The 20,335-nt window shown below is 38.2% G+C and overlaps 2 protein-coding genes across 3 annotated transcripts; both read right to left on the bottom strand.

Moving 5' to 3' along the window:
* Nucleotides 1-82: 82 nt before the first annotated feature.
* siral1 (SIR2 antiphage like 1) lies at nucleotides 83-10,547 on the bottom strand. 2 transcript variants are annotated; one of them, XM_015013935.2, is made up of 7 exons: nucleotides 9,954-10,547; nucleotides 8,110-8,199; nucleotides 7,630-7,882; nucleotides 4,429-4,656; nucleotides 3,610-3,738; nucleotides 3,196-3,493; nucleotides 83-1,035 (listed from the first exon to the last, which is right to left on the bottom strand). In XM_015013935.2, exons 2-7 carry the CDS (start codon nucleotides 8,190-8,192, stop codon nucleotides 965-967), a joined length of 1,062 nt encoding a protein of 353 aa, XP_014869421.1. In that variant the 5' UTR covers nucleotides 8,193-8,199; nucleotides 9,954-10,547; the 3' UTR covers nucleotides 83-964. The 2 variants fall into 2 exon arrangements, with proteins under 2 accessions (XP_014869421.1, XP_087867944.1); XM_088011818.1 differs by having other exon boundaries at nucleotides 10,176-10,547.
* A 1,013-nt stretch (nucleotides 10,548-11,560) lies between these two features.
* On the bottom strand, nucleotides 11,561-18,402 carry hacl2 (2-hydroxyacyl-CoA lyase 2). The gene is made up of 14 exons (XM_015013927.2): nucleotides 17,965-18,402; nucleotides 16,642-16,843; nucleotides 16,254-16,381; nucleotides 15,855-16,105; nucleotides 15,616-15,715; nucleotides 15,407-15,504; nucleotides 15,152-15,288; nucleotides 14,634-14,768; nucleotides 13,992-14,106; nucleotides 13,725-13,894; nucleotides 13,490-13,560; nucleotides 13,330-13,401; nucleotides 12,639-12,744; nucleotides 11,561-12,497 (listed from the first exon to the last, which is right to left on the bottom strand). The coding sequence occupies exons 1-14, from the start codon at nucleotides 18,076-18,078 to the stop codon at nucleotides 12,319-12,321; spliced, it is 1,878 nt and encodes a 625-aa protein (XP_014869413.2). The 5' UTR covers nucleotides 18,079-18,402; the 3' UTR covers nucleotides 11,561-12,318.
* Nucleotides 18,403-20,335: the final 1,933 nt, after the last annotated feature.

Below are 20,335 nucleotides of genomic sequence, written 5' to 3'. Positions count from 1 at the left end.
GTCTGGAGAATGGAGCTTTCTCTTGTTACTTTTACAAAATGAAAGTAAGCGCCACGCAGTGATGCTCGGTGTTACAAATGAGAAGAGTGGGATACCAAAAGCTTTATTTTTAAAATAGTTCTTATAAATACTACACCAGAAACGCATGCGGGTTTTAAAAATACATAAAAAAAAGCTTACAAAGAACACTTGTTTAAGAGCGAAGGGGCCATTATGAGAAAACTCCTGACCTTTTTTTTTATGTAACACAGACTCATTTACTTGTCATATTTCTGGAGAAATGATATTCCATCCGTCCCTTTCCTTAATTATTCTGGTAACTGGGTTCAGGGTGACGTATTGAATCCATCGACGCAGGGCTTGTTTTCAGTCAGGAGCGCATGTTGTGCCTTGGAGCGAATACAGGGAAGGTACTTCCAAGGTGATGCATTTTTTTTAATGCACATTTAATTTGCAGAGCTATGAGCTTCGTCAAATCTGAGGTGAGGACATACCAGCCTGTCCTCTGAGTACAGTTGCACGCTAAATGCACCAGCATTTAGTTTCTCCCAAACACCAGGATTTCTACGGCGTTTAAATGTTGGGAAATGGGGTTTGAGGTTTTTGGTTTTGGTATTGACAGATTTATCTCAGCTCATTTTAAAATGAAATAAAACGAGCATCGGGGAAATACTGACGGCTTTCAGCTCACCCAACAATCATCTAGTAAAGTATTAGACCAGATAGCACTTGGTGAACTAGATCCAGCACAAGCTGTAAAAGAAACAGATTACAAAAGTCTGCTGAAAGAAAAAAAAAATATATATATATATGATTTGAAAAATTAAGAAAATCAAATATTCTTTCACAGCTGACACTTTCCATGCATTAAGGAAATGAGTTTTGGGCCAAGTTTAAGTTGTGTTATTCTGAAAATGTCTCTTGAAAGTGGCATCTTCTCCGAGTGAAGGAGTTGGATCTGGTCTTAGCCCTGTAGGAGGTTTTTCTGTGTGCTGAAGCCATTCTGCTGTTCCTCTGCGTTTTGTGAAGGTGATCCTGTGGATCAAAATAAAAGATTTATTTATATAATAGTCGACATTTCTTTGGAATCTTCCTTACATGGAAAAACATAGCACATAAAAAAAAATGTACAGTTTCAAACTGAAGTATTGCGATCAGCATATCTGTAGCAAATGACATATTTTTCCTCCATCACCATATCCCTGTAAATGTATGAGATTATCGAACTACGAATCAACCAGTCACTAAAGGGATCCAGAGCAGGTTTGTGTGAATGCAGTGTTGCTCACACTGATGCTGCCTTGATAATTGCAATCCAATTAATTGTGCAGTTCAACTTCAAGATCTGAATTTTTCATGAAGGTAGAAAAGTTTGAGGATATTCATCAAGCATTCTCTGAGGTATTATTAACACAAACCTAAACTTCCCTTTGTGGTTCTGACAATAGATTTATGATTGACTGCATGTTGAACAAATAAATATCCATGTAAAAATCTAAACTCTGAGCCAAACTGTCCTTATGGATTCATAATTTATGCAGAATTCAAATATTCTGGGTGTGACTACAGATTCATTCTATTGTTTCAAGATAACTTGCCTCTTGGAGAGCAGTCAGTTCATCTAGATTTAACATCACACAAAGATAACCTGTTGAAACACAAAAGGCTTTCAAATGATGGCTTGATTTATGAAAGGAAAGAAAAAAATGTAAATCTGTGAAAATGTTATTGCCTTTCTCCCCTCTCCCAACAGACACACACACACACACACGCTTGTAAAATTTTCAATAAACTTTGATGAACCTACTTTTATGTTCAATTTTCCTTCCATCTATGCAACAAAGCCCGAAGTGCAACATGATGAAAGGTTCAAGAACTCAAAAGGCAACACATCATGCATCAATCTCAAGACCAGGCGAGAATCAAAATCATTAGCATCTATCCATCTGAGAATTGTTACTAAGCCATTCTTAAGGTTTTGGGACTTAAAAGTGAGATGAATGAAGAAAACACGGAACAGTGATAAAACTTCCCAGAAGAAGCCAGCTTATAGAATTACACTGACAACTTAATCATGGGCGTCACGAAAGACACCAAAACAAGATCTAAGAATTACACGTCAGTGAAGGTCAGTAGTAATGATTCAGCAGCAAGACAAAGATCAGGCGATCATGGCTAGTCTCCCATATCCATGGGAGCATCCAAATGCAAAACCACTGCTGAAATAAAATAATAAAGAGGTCTGTCTTCCATTTTCCGAAAAACACTGAAATCCTAAAACCTTTGGGGAAGTATTCTCTGGACAGATGAGACCAAATTAGAACCTTTAGGAAGGTGTGCAACTGTTTCATCTGGTGTAAAACTAGCATTACTTCAGAAAATGAGCATCATTCTGACAGTTAAACATTGTGGCAGTAGTATGGTGATCTGGGCTGCTCTGCAGATTCAAAATCTGGACAGTTTGCTTCAATTTAGGATGATCTCTGTTTCTACCATAAATTCCTGAAGGATAATATCTGGCTATCAGTTTGTGACTTGAAGATCAAGTTTACTTGGATTATACACCAGGAGATCTGATACCAGTGACTAAAACAATAAAGTGAAAGATTTGGTGTTACCAAGCCAAAATCTTGACTTAAATTAGATTAAGAAGAGGAGGCACAGTATTAATTTGGATATTAATGCTCAAGAACCTTTAAATTCTGCAAAAAAAAAAAAAAAGGTCAGAATTCCTCCACTCAAAGCCAGCTATCTGACATGCTTCATAATTGTGTTTTTGCTTGTGCTTGGATCGAAATCATGATTTGAAAACTGCTTGTTGCATTTACTCAGGCTATCTTTGATAACATTTGTTTGATCTCAGTAGCAACATCTACAGCACAGTAGATGTTGCTGTAATCAAGATTAGCAAAGCAAAAAAAAAATCTCCCTGACTAACTCCTTGCTTAAAACGTACCCCATGTAGAGCTTACAGAAGGAGAAAGTGGAGCTGAGCCAAACCATGTGATGGAACAGGGACTAGTATAGCTCAAGCTCTAGAACAGTATGTTGTTACTTAAGTCTTTTCATTCTCCTGTTGAGATGATTCAGAGCTTCTTTCAGTTCTCCTCACCCACACAAACTGGCCCAATTAAAATGTAACAATAACTGATTTAAGGAGCTAAAACCAGATCCACTGGCTCTCATGCAGCTTACCCCAGCCGTTGGTAGAGACGTCGCGGTTGCAGATCTCGTTGGCCAGCCTCTCAAAGTACTCAGGGAGGTCACCGTACTCGTCGCCGTATGAGATTACCTTGATGCCCTTGTCCAACATGTTGTCACGCAGCTTCTTGAACTCTCCCACGTCTTCCCGCCGCACAAGCATGAAGTGTTCCAGGTCTGACTTGTGCTTGACCGCCTCCAGGAACAAGGCCTGAAAGGTCGTGTCGTCCACCGTGCGTCCGCAGCCGAGGAACACAAAGGACTTAGTCTCGTACAGCTTCTGGATCTCACGCTGTAAAAAGAAAACCAAACACTACTAACGATTAGTGCCATCTTTAAGCAGTAGCTGGAATATTAAACAAACTAAGGTATAAAAGAAAATTACAAAAAAGAAAGTCCAGGACTCACCATAACCTCAGTGTTCCTCAGTACATTCTGGTAGCCAGCAGGGTGCAGCACAATGCCACACGGGTTAGTGTAAACGCCGTGAATATGCAGAACGCTTAACCTCCGTTTCTCCTGAGCCCACTCCAACACCTACAAACAAGACACGTACACTTAACAGTCCACTGCACAAAATCCTGTTCTGGCTGGGCAGAGAGTACGATCACCAAGTAGTAGCGAGGGAACATTAGTCCCAGTGGAGACAAGGCATAAATACCAGGGCTGAGACGGAAAGCATCAGGTCACTCTCAGATCTAACATCTGCATGACTAAACTCTAAGCTGAGGCCATTGCAGATGACAGGACAACTCTTTGTGAAAGACTGATTCCTGTTCAGCGCCGTGGTAAACCAAAAGTAAACACAGTAAGATCTATAGAATCTGACATCAGCGGCTTGAACTTTAACTTTCTTCCTCCTGTCAGAAACAGAAACGGCTTATCTTTGTTTCCCCTAAAGCTGCCAACACGGAACTTTGTATACTTGCAATGTCATGAATGGGAAGTTAGTCACCACTGTGTAAAATTTCAACATTATGCTTTAGAAGAAACATATTTTTTTTCCAGGCGTATTACCGTGCGTGCAATACAAAATACAAAACTAAACTTGTATTCCCCACAGGTCATTATTTTTAAGCTACTGTATGAGACTTATGTAGTAAACTAGAAATCACTGCTGGACATGCATGAGTGACCTTTGCACTTCTATAAGGGAGAAAAAAAAAGCTGACATAATGCGTTGTTACAGGACAGACTAATTAGTGCCCCAGTCGAAGCAGAGTTTACCTTCTTTTCATCGGTCAGGTCTAAAGACTCCAGCTTGGTGCCCTGGTGGGCTGCGTAGATCTCCAGCAAGTTGTCGAAGTTGGTGGTAAGCACCAACGCGCCGCTCTCCATCAACTGCAGCACAGATCGCAAGAGGTGTTTCCCTGCGTGCTCCATCTTGCACTCCAAGTTGTCAAACACTTCGTACAGACAGTCTTTGAAGAACGTGGATCGAACATTTCCCGTCCTCTAGGAAACATAATGGCACAAGGCAACCGCAGCCCTTCTTTAAAATGTCTTGGTACACAGCACACTCCCCCTTGGTGCATTTCTCAAAACAGAACTGAAGTCCTCAAAGCTGCTTGTTCAATCCTCAAATCATTGTGTCACTTGTGCTTTCTACACTTTCCCATTGGATTTTATTTCTAAATTTTTGATGAACAAAGCTGACCTGAAAGGACGTCACCAACAGGTGCTGATGAAACTGAAAAAAAAAACAAACCCACCAGAAATTGCATAATTGTCTCTGAAGTTAGACACATAGTCTGTGTGCAATGTCTTCCCTGAAATAAAAGTTTATAGAAAACTTTGACTACATTATTAATAATAGAAAAGCTTAGATCAAACTCTACTTTATGGTACACCTAAGGGCAATTTAGAGATCATTTAACCTAACTGTCATACTTTTGGACTGCAGGAAGAAGCCAGAGTACCCTCAGGCAGTAGTCGTGCCATAGCACAAACAAATTAACTTGGGATTCCCTCCCCAAAAAGGCAAAAAAAGATTAATTTAGCTTTACAATCTTACCAGGGGTGCCACTTATCGCAGATGGTGACGTTTAAGTAATTAGATGAGTCTGAAATCAGGATTTAAACACTGAGTGGAGAAAAAAATACTGTTCTCCTCGAGCAGAAAATATCTTATATAACCAAGTTAAGTATATGACATATTTTCATATGACAAGACATCAGAACAAGATGGAGAAGGACTACTTAGAAATAAAGAGACAAAGATATGGACAGTGTTACTTGAACATTTATCATCAAGTATTTACTGGAGCTGAAATGCTGGACTGGTTTGAACATAAAGATAATTATTCATTGAGTCACTAGAGAACCAAAGTACATTAAAAAATGCCTCTAGGCCATTAAACAAAGTTGACCAAATGTGAAGCCAAATTTTTAACTCGAAACAAAATGCCTTTTGATCAGAATGACTTATGATTCAACGTGACCAGACCATGTACGAATCAAGTCTCTTAGAATAAAAATGTGTATCTGAGGACTGAGGTGACCTGAAGGAGGATTATTCACTCTAAGTACTGCTAAACAGAGTAGCAAGAAAAAAAAAGAAAAAAGAAAATCTTCTGTTCTAAGAAAAAGGGGTTAGTTCGTTCTAGCTTTTGAATTGGAAAAATCAGGATTTCAACACATTTTTTCAAACTCAATATTTTCAGAGATCTCAATCCTTTTCAGAAAAGAAATCACCCCCCCCCCCAAAAAAAAAAAAAAAACAAAGAGTGAGAAAGATGCTGGTAGCTAAGAATAGCAAAGGCTAGCGCAGTGACCAAGGTGATCTGAGATTGGAAGGAAATGCTCCACCGACTTCCACAGATTACAGCTCTAATGGGCTAAACAGCAGGAGTCCCTTCCAGAGGAAGAAGCTCATTATCCGCAGCTAGTGTCCGCAGCACCCATCCTGATCACTCTGTCCTTGGGCTGACTCACAACTTATGTAATAACCAACAAATGGACAAATAAACAACCCTTCTTCTCCTTCTTCTTATTCAAAATATCCATCTCAAACTGATAAAATGATCTTTCATTCACAAGGAAGTCTCACTAATTGCTTTCAACAAATAAATGTTTTATTATTTAAATAATTACTATAAGCATAACAGTTGATAACTAATCTATAAACAATAACAGATGAATGAACAATTTATTTTTTGCTTGGAACAGCACATATTAAGAGCCTTGCTGTTGCTACACTCATTACTTCTACAGAGTGCAGAAACTTGGCCGGTACACAAATCCATGAAAGTGGGTTAAACCTCTAACTGGCTATAAGGCAGGTGTCTCACACCCAGACACATATTAGGATTCCAAGTACAAGTGATTAACGACGAGTGCAGTTTATGGAAATGGTAAAACACAGTCATAAAAATGAGGTTTCATTTAGTAGGTCACCTGTGTCTGAACGTAACACCTTGGGAGGACAAGTCACACGCAGAAGAGTAAAAGTATCTCTATAAAACAAGAGAAAAAACATTAACGCAGGTTTTGTGAATGGAGTGACTAAAAGTTCACATGCTCTACTATGACCCACTGCAGTCACAGGGGGAGCTTTAAGTCTGAATGGAAAATCTGGGCTACAGGAGGGGAGGAAATGGGGTGGCGGTTCTGGTTCACATTATTCCCGGTTTGTTTGTTTGTTTTTTTTTTGTTTTGTTTTTCTTTCTTCCCTCCGGCCGGCTGCGCTGGACCCCGCTGTGTCTGTGACCTAGGGGAGTGGGCTGGTGTCTGCACGACTGTGGATCGAAATAAACACAACGGATAAAGCCATAAAGGCGCTGTTTGTTCTCTTTGTCCCGACAGGCTGGGTGCTGAAACAAAGCGTGTTTTTATCAATGTCAAAGGTGCGATGAGACATGACTAACACAGGAGGCAAACGGTATTAAGACTCCCATCTGCCAGCCCCGCTCCAGAACAGACCGGTTTGGTTGTATGTAAATACTGCAGATTTTTTTATTTTTTCCCCCACCTAAAACTTTTTACAGATCCATTAATACTATCAAAAGCTCATGAGAGGCAAAATCAGTTAAAGTACACGACTTTATGAGATACCTTCCAAAAACTAGCGGTGGTCTCAAAATGATTGTGACTTCCTATAAACGTACAAATGGTCACTGTTAGGATGTGTAATAGTCATTCGTAGCAGTAGTTTGCTGGGATTTTCATGGGAATTAGCTGAAATTAGTTTTTAACAAAAGAAGCCTAACAATCAAGTCTTGCATCATGACAAAGTTCACTGAGAAAGTATGAATAATGTCTGGATGTGAATCTGTGGAAGTAAAAACATAACATCCCTGGTTCCAGGAAAGGTCACAGGCAGTGCTGGCAGTCCAACATGTGTTTGTGCGTGTGCAAAGGAGAAATATAGGAAAGGGAAGAAAGGAAAAAAAAAAAAAAGGAAAAAAAAACAGACTCAGATGGTCTTACCGGGGAAAGTTTCTGAATGAGGTCATGGGCCACATGCACCAAATTCTTATCTTCCTGCATGTGCTTCTGGAAACGCCGGCTCTCCTCCTCCTCCAGCAGATCAAAATCATTGGCTGCGTCGAGGAGGGCCTGTATAAGCCCCTTCCAAGAGCGAAGAGCAGGAACCTGCGGAGCCACTGCAGAGCTCACCCCCGTACCAATCACCAGAACAAGCTCGGGGGCTCGTTTGGTCTTCAGGCTGGGCAGCAGTTTCCTTTGGGGCAGGCAGAAATCGAGTGATAATGGATCCAAATACGGCGCTTCCCTAATCCCTCTGACAGCATGACGGTTAAACAAAAGCCTTTTCAAACATGCTAGCATGCAGTTGGAAACTAATATCTACCTTCTACCTTCATTTAACCCTTCCAATGATTTGAATTAGTTCTGCAAAGAAATCCTGAATATGTAATAGCAATGGCATGCAGGTGCACCTGAGCTTACCTGGGCTTTTTAGCGTTTGATTCTGCATCCTGAGAATCAGCTGCAGGACGCTTCTCAGTTTTCACTGCTACAACAGAGGCCATTCAGCTCCTGTCAAAAACATGACCAACCACTTAATATCTCTATAGAAGCTGGTCTGACCAATCTACACAATGGCTGGTTTGAACCAGCCATTGTGTAGATTGCCAACATTATTAGTTTTTCTAAACAAGAAGCTGAGTGACTCTGAAATGATGTCATAGGTCAAACTCAGGACATTAAGTTCAGACTTATTACAAATACATGTGGGTGTTCCATAAAGTCTATTTGTTGCCTCAAATAGATGACCTTATATGTAAATAAAGCATTTACATATGCTTTATTTACATATCTGAGCTCAGTTTTTCAATTCAGCGCTAATGGAAGGAAGATGCACATCAAAGTTGAAGCTCTAATTAGGATTGTATCAAAGACAAACTCTGCACCTCTTTTCTATTTTCAAAAGTAATTTTGAAAACAGTTTTTCAGAATTTTTTGTGCATCTTAGTAGTAGTGAAGGTCACAGGACAATGACGTCACTATTAACCGTGGTTTTCTCATTCAATTTTGTCTTTTCCACGCTAGTGGAAACTAGACATCCCTACATGGACATCACCTCAGTCATGATGTGCTCACATGCAAATCGATTCTGACAAAATTACGTCTTAATTTTATGCCACAAAGGAAACAATGGAGTCACAATCTCCGTTCCAAAGGAATTTTGAAAATAGTGATTCAGAGACTACAAACTGAATCAGGGAAAGGCAGTTCTTGTATTTTTGGCATGAGACAAAGTCTGAACTTAAGCTTTGTAGTATAACTTACTGTTGCTTTGTGTGATATTTAAGTTGAATGCCACCCCTACTCTCTTGGCTGGATTTCCCTTGGAAGAGAGGTCTGAGATCCCCAGGGGAAAAACTTTATTACCCCTTGGTTGTCACACCAACTAAGGGGTCTGTGAGGACACCACTGTCCTCATGAAAGTGAAGGAGTTTCAAATCCAGAACATTAATGAATGAATACGTTTTGTTTGTTGGTTGCCATTAGAAAATCACTGTGCTGAGGGTTAAAATGCCCATAGAGTTTGAAGGGTGAGTTTGACTTTGTACCATGAAATAATTAAATACACATTTAATTTTTATATGTATAAGTTTGCATTTTAATGATTTAAAGTAATATTTTGTCTACTAAATAAAGTATTTCAATTATTTACATTACCTATGAAAATATTAAATGATGTGTTTATTTTATTTTGTCCCTTTCAGCTCTCCATACTGCAATAAGATAAATATCTTATTGGTTTGCAAAACATTAATTCCTGAAACATAAAACAAAAACAATTACTGCATCCCAAACAGCACTTTGCACTATTATTAATGCAAAGTGATATTGCAATGATTATTGTGATGTGAAGTTGTGAAGTCCTAACACAATACATAAACTCTTATCAGATAAAATTATCAGTATCATTTCTCATCAAAGATCCCAATAAATACTTCATCCTGTCTTACCCAACTCTGTCCATGCCATACAACCAGGAAATATTTTATTCATTTCCTTCCGGAAACACACTTCACCTAATGGTAGAGACTATAGGCTTTTTATCAATGACATTGTGGCCACTACATTTTTTAACTTTATAACAAAATATTTTGGTTCAAATAATTTTAAATCTATATTCTCTTTTAGTTCAGAAATACAGTATAATTACCGTAGTCTTCCTAGTAGATGCCCAATGGTAAATTATGTTTGTGACCGGACACAAATAAACTTTAGATGTCCGATTGAAGAAAACAAAAAGAAAAGAAAATGTAAACGTCACTTACCTTGCTCCAGGTAACTCCAGTGTTTACTTCAGCTTAGTTTTAGGTGTCTTTCGATTTTAAGTCAGATAAAGTCAGTCAAGATTGAACTTGATCCACTTTAATTAGTTCAGAAATCAATAAGCCTTCGTGGCGTTTTTCTTCCTTCCTTTTTTTTTTATTAAGTCTTGATGTTAATCTGATAAATGCCCGCTTTTAGCTGTAAATTGGGAAATAAAAACTCACCACTGACAGCCCAGGGACAATAGCCTCGCTGTTTTCTCAGAGTAAGTTTAATGGGGTTTTTTCATCAAAGTCCAAAAAAAAAAGAGAAAAATATCCAGGGTTGTTAAACGCATTAAACTCCCTCGACACCGCTGCCTCCGGTCATTGTGACAGTAGAACAAGCACCTCAAATATGTTTCCAATAAAAATAGTTTTAGTTAATGTTTTCTCCCCATGAGTCATGTGCCATAAACGCTCTCGACCTCTGCTGCTGTCTGAGCCACTCGCAGCTCTTCTATCTATTGACGGTTTTCGGACTGTTAAAAGTGACCGCCCGCCGACCGTAATGTGCGCCGGGTTTTATGACGCCTTCACGTGCTATAGTAAAACTGTGTTGCGCTGCCGTAATAGAACGTCACCGTAAAATACATAATATTTAATGTTTTGTAAGCTTGGTCAAGTAAAATATTTCAATTAACTTGACCTCGTTTCAAAATTCTATTACATTTTCAGCGATGGAACAAATGTTTCCCCAACAATATTTGTTTTATTTTTATTTTTTTACGTATCTTAAACTGGATAGTTTTTTTTTACTGTATAGCAAAAAAAAAAAACCTGTCCAACTTCTAAAGTCAGAAATTAAATGTTTACAAAGCGCATTTCAACATAGCATGAGGACTAACCATATATGACTGAGACGCAAACACGCATTACTTACATAATTTAGGATGTGCAGCTGATAAACACATGAGTATGACACAATACTTTTCACCTTTTATTGCACTCATTTCGAAAACATATAGTTTATGAAAAAATATTTTACGTTTCTTCAGAAAACGGTTAGCTAAAAAGTAAACTTATAGTTATTATTTGAAAAGAAGTGGAGAAGAAATACATTCGCCACAAAACTTATTTCTCAATTGGCCTCTTTCACCATAGAAAGTCCATACAGTCTCCTTTTAGGAATTTACACGTCAGCATATCCAATTCTGGCAAATCCCACGGCCAGGTCGCCATCTGCTGTTTGAAAAATAAACTACATTCAGAAGGTTGATGGTTTTCAAAGACCCCTTTTTAAAAGAAAAAAAAAATATCTGAGACTACCTTTAGTATTTTTTTAGTTACACTTCTTAACTCGAATTTAGCAAAAGCGAATGCATAAAAATGCACTTGTCTTTTCATACCAAGTAATATTTCATTAAACTCTGAGACACTTTGTGGTATATATTCCTCCCCAGACAGCAGGTTTGTCCACATCAAAGATAAAGTAAAATACAAATTTCAATTAAATGTTTCTACTGCCTATTTGTTTTGTTTTTCATAATACTGCATACAGTGAAATGACTTGAAGGTTTGACCTAGATGTCAAAAAATATTTTTTGTAATCACATTTAAAAGGAAAACAATTTTTTAAAAGTCAGTATTAAACATCTTTAATTTCTATTGAATCATCAGAATCATTTCCAATGTATACACAGCAATGCATATTAAGATACAATCAAACATTAAAAGGCAAACCGTCTGTCAGGCGACAACATTCACAGAAACATTTGTAGCTCAGGTAATTCTTTCTTCAAAGCATTTGTGGAGGCTGGAGGTCACAGCTCCAACATATCCTGAATCCCCCGTTAAAGGCCCAGTGTTCATATCCAAACAGTAGAAAAAAGGCATTCTGGTCACTTTGGACAACTCAAGTCATTGCTCGCTCTGCACATGTAATCCTGGTAGCTAGTTTATTTACAAACTTGCACAGGGTTGTTTAAATTTTAAAAATATAAGAAGGGATTTTCCTAAATAGAGCAACATATCTGATTATTAACAATTTCCCTTTCCAAATTGCAAGACTTGCTTTCTGCAACCTTGAAGGTAGCACGATGAACAGCATCGTGCTACATGAACACGATGAACTTCAAACTTTCAAAGTCTGGAGAAGGTTGTTGGTATCACTGAGGTAAACAAGAATGACCGTTATTGCAACAAATGGGTCAACTTGTCAAAAAATATGGTCCTAACGTCTAAGTAGAATCATCAAGGATATATTAAATGCAATTCAAAATTAAATCGTAAGCTGAAATCCCTTATGAAATTGACAATAAAAAAAAAAAGACATTGGAAGCGAAAGTTAAAAATAAAAGAATACGAGTGCTTTTAATGCAGAAATGCTCTACACAGAGATGGATCCTTCTCTGAAATTGGTCTTCCCTATCAAAACATTGAGAAGAGTAGCCTTGCCCTCCTTTGCATCCCTTTGAGCCAGTTTTATGATGTCACTTAGCTGGTTCTCGTCTTCTCGTCTGACAAGGTAGCCCTTACCGCCATAACCATCTGCCACTGTATGATAATCTGGAAAAAAATGGAAGATGACTTTTTCGCATTGAAAAAGTGTTGTTGCTTAGCAATATACAACTACATAAACAATGTTCTTCGGATTATGGGAAGAGACACTGTGGACGTTACAACACACATCGGCGGTCAAATACGTACCTGTAAAAGCAAGGCCACAAGCCACATTGCTACCGAGGATGGGAACCTGCTCTCTGGAGATCTGACTCCAACACGCATCGTTTCCAACCACAGATATAACTGGTGTCTGAAGAGCAAAGCGATCAAGTAAAATAATCACAGCACAGCTCAGTTTCGAGTAAGCTCCACCTAAACTATCATCTTAGCATTATCTGTACCTTTGTCAGAGGAAAAAATTAAAGACAGCATCAAGACAAGTAATTAAAAGCAACCGGGTGGAGCTCACCAATGTGTTCACTGTTCACACGCCCAACATTTCTCAAGACAAACACCCCAAAGGTAAAAATAGAGAACATTACAAAGTTTACATCTGACAAAACAACACAACACATGCAAAAGGTTAAAATATCCACATGGCGAGCTCAACCCTTCTCTGCTCTGACCAGTAGTGTTGTAATGTTTCAGTGAAAGCCTGTTTCAGATCAAATGCTCTCTTGCATAGCAGAATGGCAACCTCAGCTTTCACTATAGATAGTTTTTATATATATATATGAGCCCTGATCTGTGCATCTCTAAACCAACGAGGATGGTGAGAAATCCTAAAGTGTGAGCAAACACAGTGTGATAAATCAGAACCAAGTGTGACCTTTTTCTTGAATCAGATGAATATCTGAGTCTCTTACATGTTTAAGTCAAAGATTCACGTGTTTACCTTGTGCCGGGTAAATGTGTCATACTCTGCAACACTGTAGCCCAGGGAGCCGTCTCCATAGATTATCCACACCTGCAAAGCATGCAAAAAAATGGCTTTTTTTTGTGCATAAGGAATGAAATGTGAGAGTTAATGAAATAAATAAATGTAAACATTATACCTCAGACTCAGGACGGCACAGCTTTGCTCCCAAAGCAAAACCTCCTCCAACTCCCAGAGTTCCAAAGGCTCCTACAGGAAAATTAACCAACTGGATTAAGACATTTCAAAGGAAAGAGAACACAACACATTGGTGCTAGTGATTCTGTAGCATAGCTATGACACTGATTAAATTAACTACAAGAGTTTATTACTATGATTCTGCTGGTTTAATCATCTTGTTGCTTGTATATTACCTGGATCTAACCAACGCAGGGGTCCTCTTGGTCTCATTATATAGGCAGCACTTCCCACAAAATCTCCCCCATCTGCTACAATGATGCTGTCGTCAGCCATCAGCTCATCCACACAGTGGAGGACTTTTAAAGGATTTAGGTGGTGTTCTGTCTTCTCATTAGCTTTAGCCCTGAAAACAATTTGAGGAGTGATTTTGTAATTAACAGTGCATTATTTATATTTTCTGCACCAGCTGTGCAGGACCCCCTCTCCCTCCCAATGCCCACCTGTTTGCATCTTCTTTGGTAGAATCTCCAGCTTTGAGGCTCTGAGGCCATTCCTCAGGACAGCGATGGCCCTTCAGCCCCTTAGAGAGACGCACAATAAATGAGCCAGCGTCACCTAAAAGAAAGAAAAAATACAGCATACATATCATCAGACCCGACTTCAAAAGGCGTCATTTGTTTTAAGAATCCACAGTTGGGAGAATAAATAACCATAATTAAATTCACAATACAGGGCTCTCACATTTTTAACTTCAAGATTTTCAGATTAAAATTTCTTTATGTTTTTACAAAATTCTGGACATTTGGGCTTTATTATCCGTGTATCTGTTACAGAAATAATAAAGCCACCCCAGTGCCAGCTTCAACAGTGGGATGATGAGCTACTTCACTTGTATTTGTGGACTTTTAATTATGATATTTAAAAAAAAAAGTTAATTCTTGATTGTTTACATAATAGAACAAGAAATACAAACCATATTTTCATATTTATCCCAACCTGGAAAATTATAAAAACCAATTCTATCATTTTCCAGACTTTTATTATTACACAAGAAACCTGACAATTTCATAAATAATCCAATTTATGGGCAAACAATGAGGTGGTACTTTAATTATGATAAAGACAGCATTTTACAAATGTACCCTGAATTGCTATAGTTGGTTTCCAGAACATGTCGGAGTTTTTCAGCAGCTGTGACTTGTCCCTGTTGACAGCGATTATCTTGCTCCTTCTGTTCAGAACTCTGCCATAGCTCAGACGGAAGTCACACACAGTGCCTACAAAATAAACAAGGACAAATATTCACAATCTTTCATTATTTTGTCTAGCAAAGCAGTTTTGCCTCACCGTCTGTTTTATTGGAAAAATAAAACTCTTAAAAATGTAAAAAACAAAAAAATCCCCCTTTTCCTTTTCTGAAACAGCTCAGCCAGATTGGAAGGAGATCACATGTAAACATAAATTTTCAAGTCTTTCCATAGATTTTGTGTTTAGAATAAAATTTACACATAAATTGACTCTGTTATTAAGGTAATGCATGGGGTTTTATTTAGGTGAATAAGTTTGCAAGGCACTGTCATCCATCCCATCTCAATCAGCTTTACTTTTCTGAGTGAACGGCAACCATCATTACTAAATTAACTTCACGGTAAAAATTAACCTGCAAGGAGAACCAGGTCGGCCTCCTTGAGAGCATCCCGTCTGTTCTGTCGGATGTGGATAGGGCTGTCTTTTCCCAGCATGCCCCGGGACATGCCCCCGAGAAAGCAGGGGATACCTAGATCCTCCAAAGCCTTCCTGTAAAAAAAAAAAAAAAAAAAAAAAAACATATTTGCACCCTTTCATACATCTCTGTGGCGCACAAAATGACATTGTTAGACTTTAATTAGTGAAAGACAAACACATGTTCCTTTACCTGATGTCTTCTGCTGGCGTAGGGGGGAGTGTAGCTTGGCTCCCAAGGAGAATGACGGGTTTCTTGGCTCGACTCACTAGCTCTATGCACCCTTGTACCTGAAAAGAAGCAAAATATTCAATTGAGTCTGTTCCCTTTGTGTCCCATAACATGATGCTATCTGATCATGTATTTACTGAAAACGACCAGATCCTAAAAGCTGAGATTACCTGATCATCTGTGGCTTGAGGGATGTGAACAGGAAGTGGGGAAACATCCCTGGTCTCCCAGGCTCCAGCAAAAAGGTTCATGAGGTGATTATTGAGGTACCTTACAAGTAAGCAATCTATTAACTGGATAATCATAAATACATTATGTCGTCTAGATTCAACAAGTGCTTATTTTTTCACATCATATGACCCAATTTTATTTCTCTATTAAAAAAAAAAAAATCTGCATTTTCTCATACCATGAGACAAATTTTCCCATCAGCCCTTTGGGAGGATTTTTAACAGCAAACTCTTTGGACACCAGGTGGTATGGGTACAGAGTATCAATGGGGAACTCGATGAAAACAGGACCAGGAGTTCCTGACTGAGCAATGGCCAGAGCCTTCCTGAGTGTTGGCACGATCTCCCTGACGGTCCGGATGGAGGCACAGAACTTACATAGAGGCTTGAAGAGAGACATCTGGTCGATGTCCTGCAGTGCCCCTCTGCCCTGTGACACAAACGGGCAAAAACAGCTCATTTCGACAACTAGAAGGAGCACCATCGGAGATCAGCACCACCTACTAAAGTTTAGTTGTGGTATTTTATTAGATTTAAACTTTAAACTAAATTCTGAAAAGAAGGTGACACTGATGTACCTGCAGTAAAGTACTAGCAGCTCCTCCCAAAAGCAGCAATGGAGATTCCGCCATTTGAGCATTCTTCACTGCTGTGACTGTGTTAGTCAGGCCCGGGCCAGCAGTCACTGCGGCTACACCAACAGTACCTTGGCAACACAGCAGAAAGAGATGTGCATTAATATTTATGTCTAGCAATATATTTTCATTTAAACCAGATATTGACATTTCCGTGAGCTGCACCTGTGTTTGACAAGTCATAACGTTGACCAGTAATGCACACCCTAAAAAGGCTGCAGAAGACTCAGTTCCTTTCTTCCCCACAGCTACTGATAACATGGTATGTGCTAACAGACGCTGAGGTCAAATATTAACTCGCGCTCTTCTTGTGTGGCTGAGCTGTGTGTACCTGAGAGCCTCGCCACAGCATCAGCAGCAAAGACAGCAGTGGCTTCGTGTCTGGTGTCAACGATGCGGATGCCAACCTTCTCGCAGGCCACCAGGATGGGAGAGATGTGCCCACCAACGAGAGTGAAAAAGAACTTTATTCCATGTGCACGGAGGACTGCGGCAACACTCTCCCCTCCATGCCGGGGGCTCTTTGTTTCAGTCTGAATTCAATTAAAAAAACACACAAAAAAAACAAACAAAAAAAAAAAGGTAAAAAGGTCGGTAACACTTTATTTGAAGGGGTGTGCATAAGACTGACATGACACTGTCATAAACATAACATAGCACCTTTATGTTATGTCATTCTTTATTAACATAAAGAAGTCTTTATGAATATTTATGAATGTTGTCATGAAGTGTCATTCAGTAAATAATGACACTTTTGAAAGTCCACTAAAAGTGCCAACTTTGCATGATTTTGTAAATAATGACAATTTAATGCAAAGTTGGCACTTTTAATGGACTTTCAATGCAACTTTTAGAGCAACTTTACATTAAAAGTGTCATTATTTACCGAATGACACTTCATGACAAATGTCATAAACATTCATAAAGACTTCTTCATGTTCATGACAGACGTTATCAAATAAAATTAGACATCTTACCATCCTTTCTCATTAGTAAATTACAGTAATTTTTCTGCAAATTAAAATATGAAAAGAAAGCACTTGAATCCAGCTTCCTTTCCTCTGATACCCCTAAATAAAATTAAATGAAACTAGTTGACTACAGAATTTTAATTCAGAATCAGGTAGTCCCAGATGACCACAGGATTACTCTCTAGTGATAGAATCTGTCAACATGGTAACTCTACTGCCTGCCCCAAAAACACTCACCCCATAGATTTAACATTTAAGCATTGTTTCACTGATTTAATCAGAACTTTTAAAAAAAGGTGTGAAATAAAAACAAAAACAAACCAACACATTGTATAGGCCGCTGTCCCAGTGACATGTGGCCATTCCCAAGGTCACCTGTCACATTATCTCCCTTTGACAACAGCACTTATTGTTCAGGCCTGCAGCTGTGATGTGCCCCTTTACTTTGTGCAATCCCACTAACAACCACTGTGTTTGAATAGCCTTTATGAGACAACCGCAGGGCTGATCAAAGTTTACACGAATGCAGCCCAGGCTTTTCTTTGACATTTAACAGCTTAGACGGAACAGGGGGACTAAAAATATTGCAGAATATTTTCACAAACAGGGCATTGGAGAGCTGCTTTGAATTATAAAGAAAGAAAGAAAAAATGTCTTGGATTTGATGATTTCCAATCACCTACCTTGTGAAACAACTGGTAGATTACACCAAGATTGTAGGCAGCAAACAAAACACCAGTCAGCACAACGCAAGCAGAATATCCGAGAATACTGGAAATGCATCCGAACAACTCCATGTCGGCAGGAGGAACCAAAACCCCGTTTGTCAAAACAAAACTTGACCACGCTTAGGAAAAAAAAAAAAAACTGACCCACTACTACTACTCCACTTCAGCAGCTCACTTTTTATGCTAGGCTATGAAATTGCAAAGATGAGTCTGTAGCTGTTATAGACTCATTTCATACGTAATATTTGGGAAGTACATTCAAAGCATAACTGTCTCGTCTTAGGTTAGCAGATAAATGCTTTAAAGAACATCTTGTCGACTCCTAAACAAGTTCAACCAGAACAACGCTCCTTCACCTGCAGAAATGTCAGTGCTCATATTCAGGTCAAGCCAACCGAAAGAATAACACATCTTTCCGAAAATGTATTTCAAAATAAAATTCCATCTAGAAACTACAGATCTTAGCAGCGTGAACCGGATGACTATATGTCATATTTTGTTCAGTTTGATCGTAAACTTTAGAAAAATTACGTTTTACTATGATGACATCCGTACTTTTGTTTTATTATAAATAGCATGACAAAGACAGCAACTTTACTGTGAAAGTTAATATTCGTTTTCCGTTTACTCTCACAGCTTCCTGTGAGTCTGTCGTTAGAGCGTGGGCGGGGCAATTTCTACACATCCAAGGAACAGTCGATTTCCCTGCTCCCTGAAAAGCTTCGCACTTTTCACATCCATGTCTAATGAGAGTAAAGTTCGTGCTAAAATACAATCTCCTAGCCAGACTATTTGGTAAGAATCAATCAAATTCACTTTAGTCGTAACCTTTCACCGAACACGACTTCTTATCAGGTCTTTTATTCATTTTGCTGATTTGTTTTGAACTACTATTTTGTAGAGTCAAAATTTACCCTCGCAAAACGTCACATTAGGAAACAAACTGATCGGTTTGTTGTGTATCTATATTTTATTAGCTACAGCAAAATATTTGAGTCATATATGAAAACACTGCACGGGATTTAGGAAGATTTAGCTATAATAAAACGTGGAAGTAGCTTGTGTAACAGTGATTCTTGAGAATAGGGACAAAATGGGTTTTAATTTTCCCATATTTTTTTTAAATTATTTCTCAACCTTATGTATGCAAATATGACAAATAATGTTTAGAAAATATGAAGATGCTAAGGTACAGGCTCCCAGTTGCGAATTTTTTTTTAAAAATTACATTTTTAATCGACCTGACCCAAAACTTTGTCATCACCATCTGACAAAAATTAATCTAAAATGATTTTTAAAATACCCCATTAGTGATATTTTTACTCAATTTACAGACAAATGCTTCTCAAGAAATAAAATAAATATTATTTAAAACAAAAAACAAGAAAAAGTCCATCTGATGGAGTTGACAGTGCATGACGGAGTTGACACAGAACTGAAGGTGGTGACAAACTAGTGAGTAAAATGAAAAACTTGGTACATCTGAAGTAATGCAATTCATGTAAAATACATTAAAATGAATTAGTTGCACAATTAAGTGAGATTTGATAACAATTTCACTGAAAGAGTCAGAAAAACTCTGACGGAGTTGACATCTGACGGAGTTGACGAAATGCCAAACTACCTCAATTTATATGATGTTATTCTGAAGGAGGCCATATTGTAGCTCGTCAGGTCCATGAAATCTTTACATTATACCAAAATTAAGCTTTTATTTCGCAAAATTTCATCAAAGTTTTGTAAATTATCAGTTATGGAGTTGACACATCATGGTTGTGACAAACAACTTAGGAATAAAACAGAAGAAAAAACTAAAGAATAACTTAAGCTAACCGGAGCTAACTAGCCCTCCTAGCAAAGGAAGAGAAAAGACGACGTCATGGGGTCCTCAGAAGTTCTGGTGCCCCCCAATAATGCCTGATTTTTTTACATTCTTTTCATTTCTGACGGTGTTGACAAAAACTAAGGACAAATTTCAACGGAGTTGGAAAATATCTAAAAATTATTTTTAATTCAATTTATCGATACTTTTATAATTATTTATATGACTACTTATACTTAATTGTCATAATATATAATTTTAGTATTTCTTTAATTGTTTTAAACTATAAGAATGTGTTGAGTTCTGCTCCTGGACAAGGGCTTTTACAGGCATCATCCACCGACTACAATGTTTAAAATAAAAAAATATTCAGCAAAAAAAAGAAAAATATACATTGTTGTGCTCACATGACCCAGGTTAGTTTAGTTAGATATTTGAAAAAAATATATTTTGTGTATATTTTATTCAAATTTCATGCTTTATCCATAGGACCTGTTTTGTCCC

Source organism: Poecilia mexicana, unplaced genomic scaffold (assembly GCF_051168715.1).
Source record: "Poecilia mexicana isolate PSO_F unplaced genomic scaffold, ASM5116871v1 scaffold_13, whole genome shotgun sequence".
NCBI classification, from domain to species: Eukaryota; Metazoa; Chordata; class Actinopteri; order Cyprinodontiformes; family Poeciliidae; genus Poecilia; species Poecilia mexicana.
Note: the sequence above shows the minus strand (reverse complement) of the source record. Positions and strands in the feature narration are given on the sequence as shown.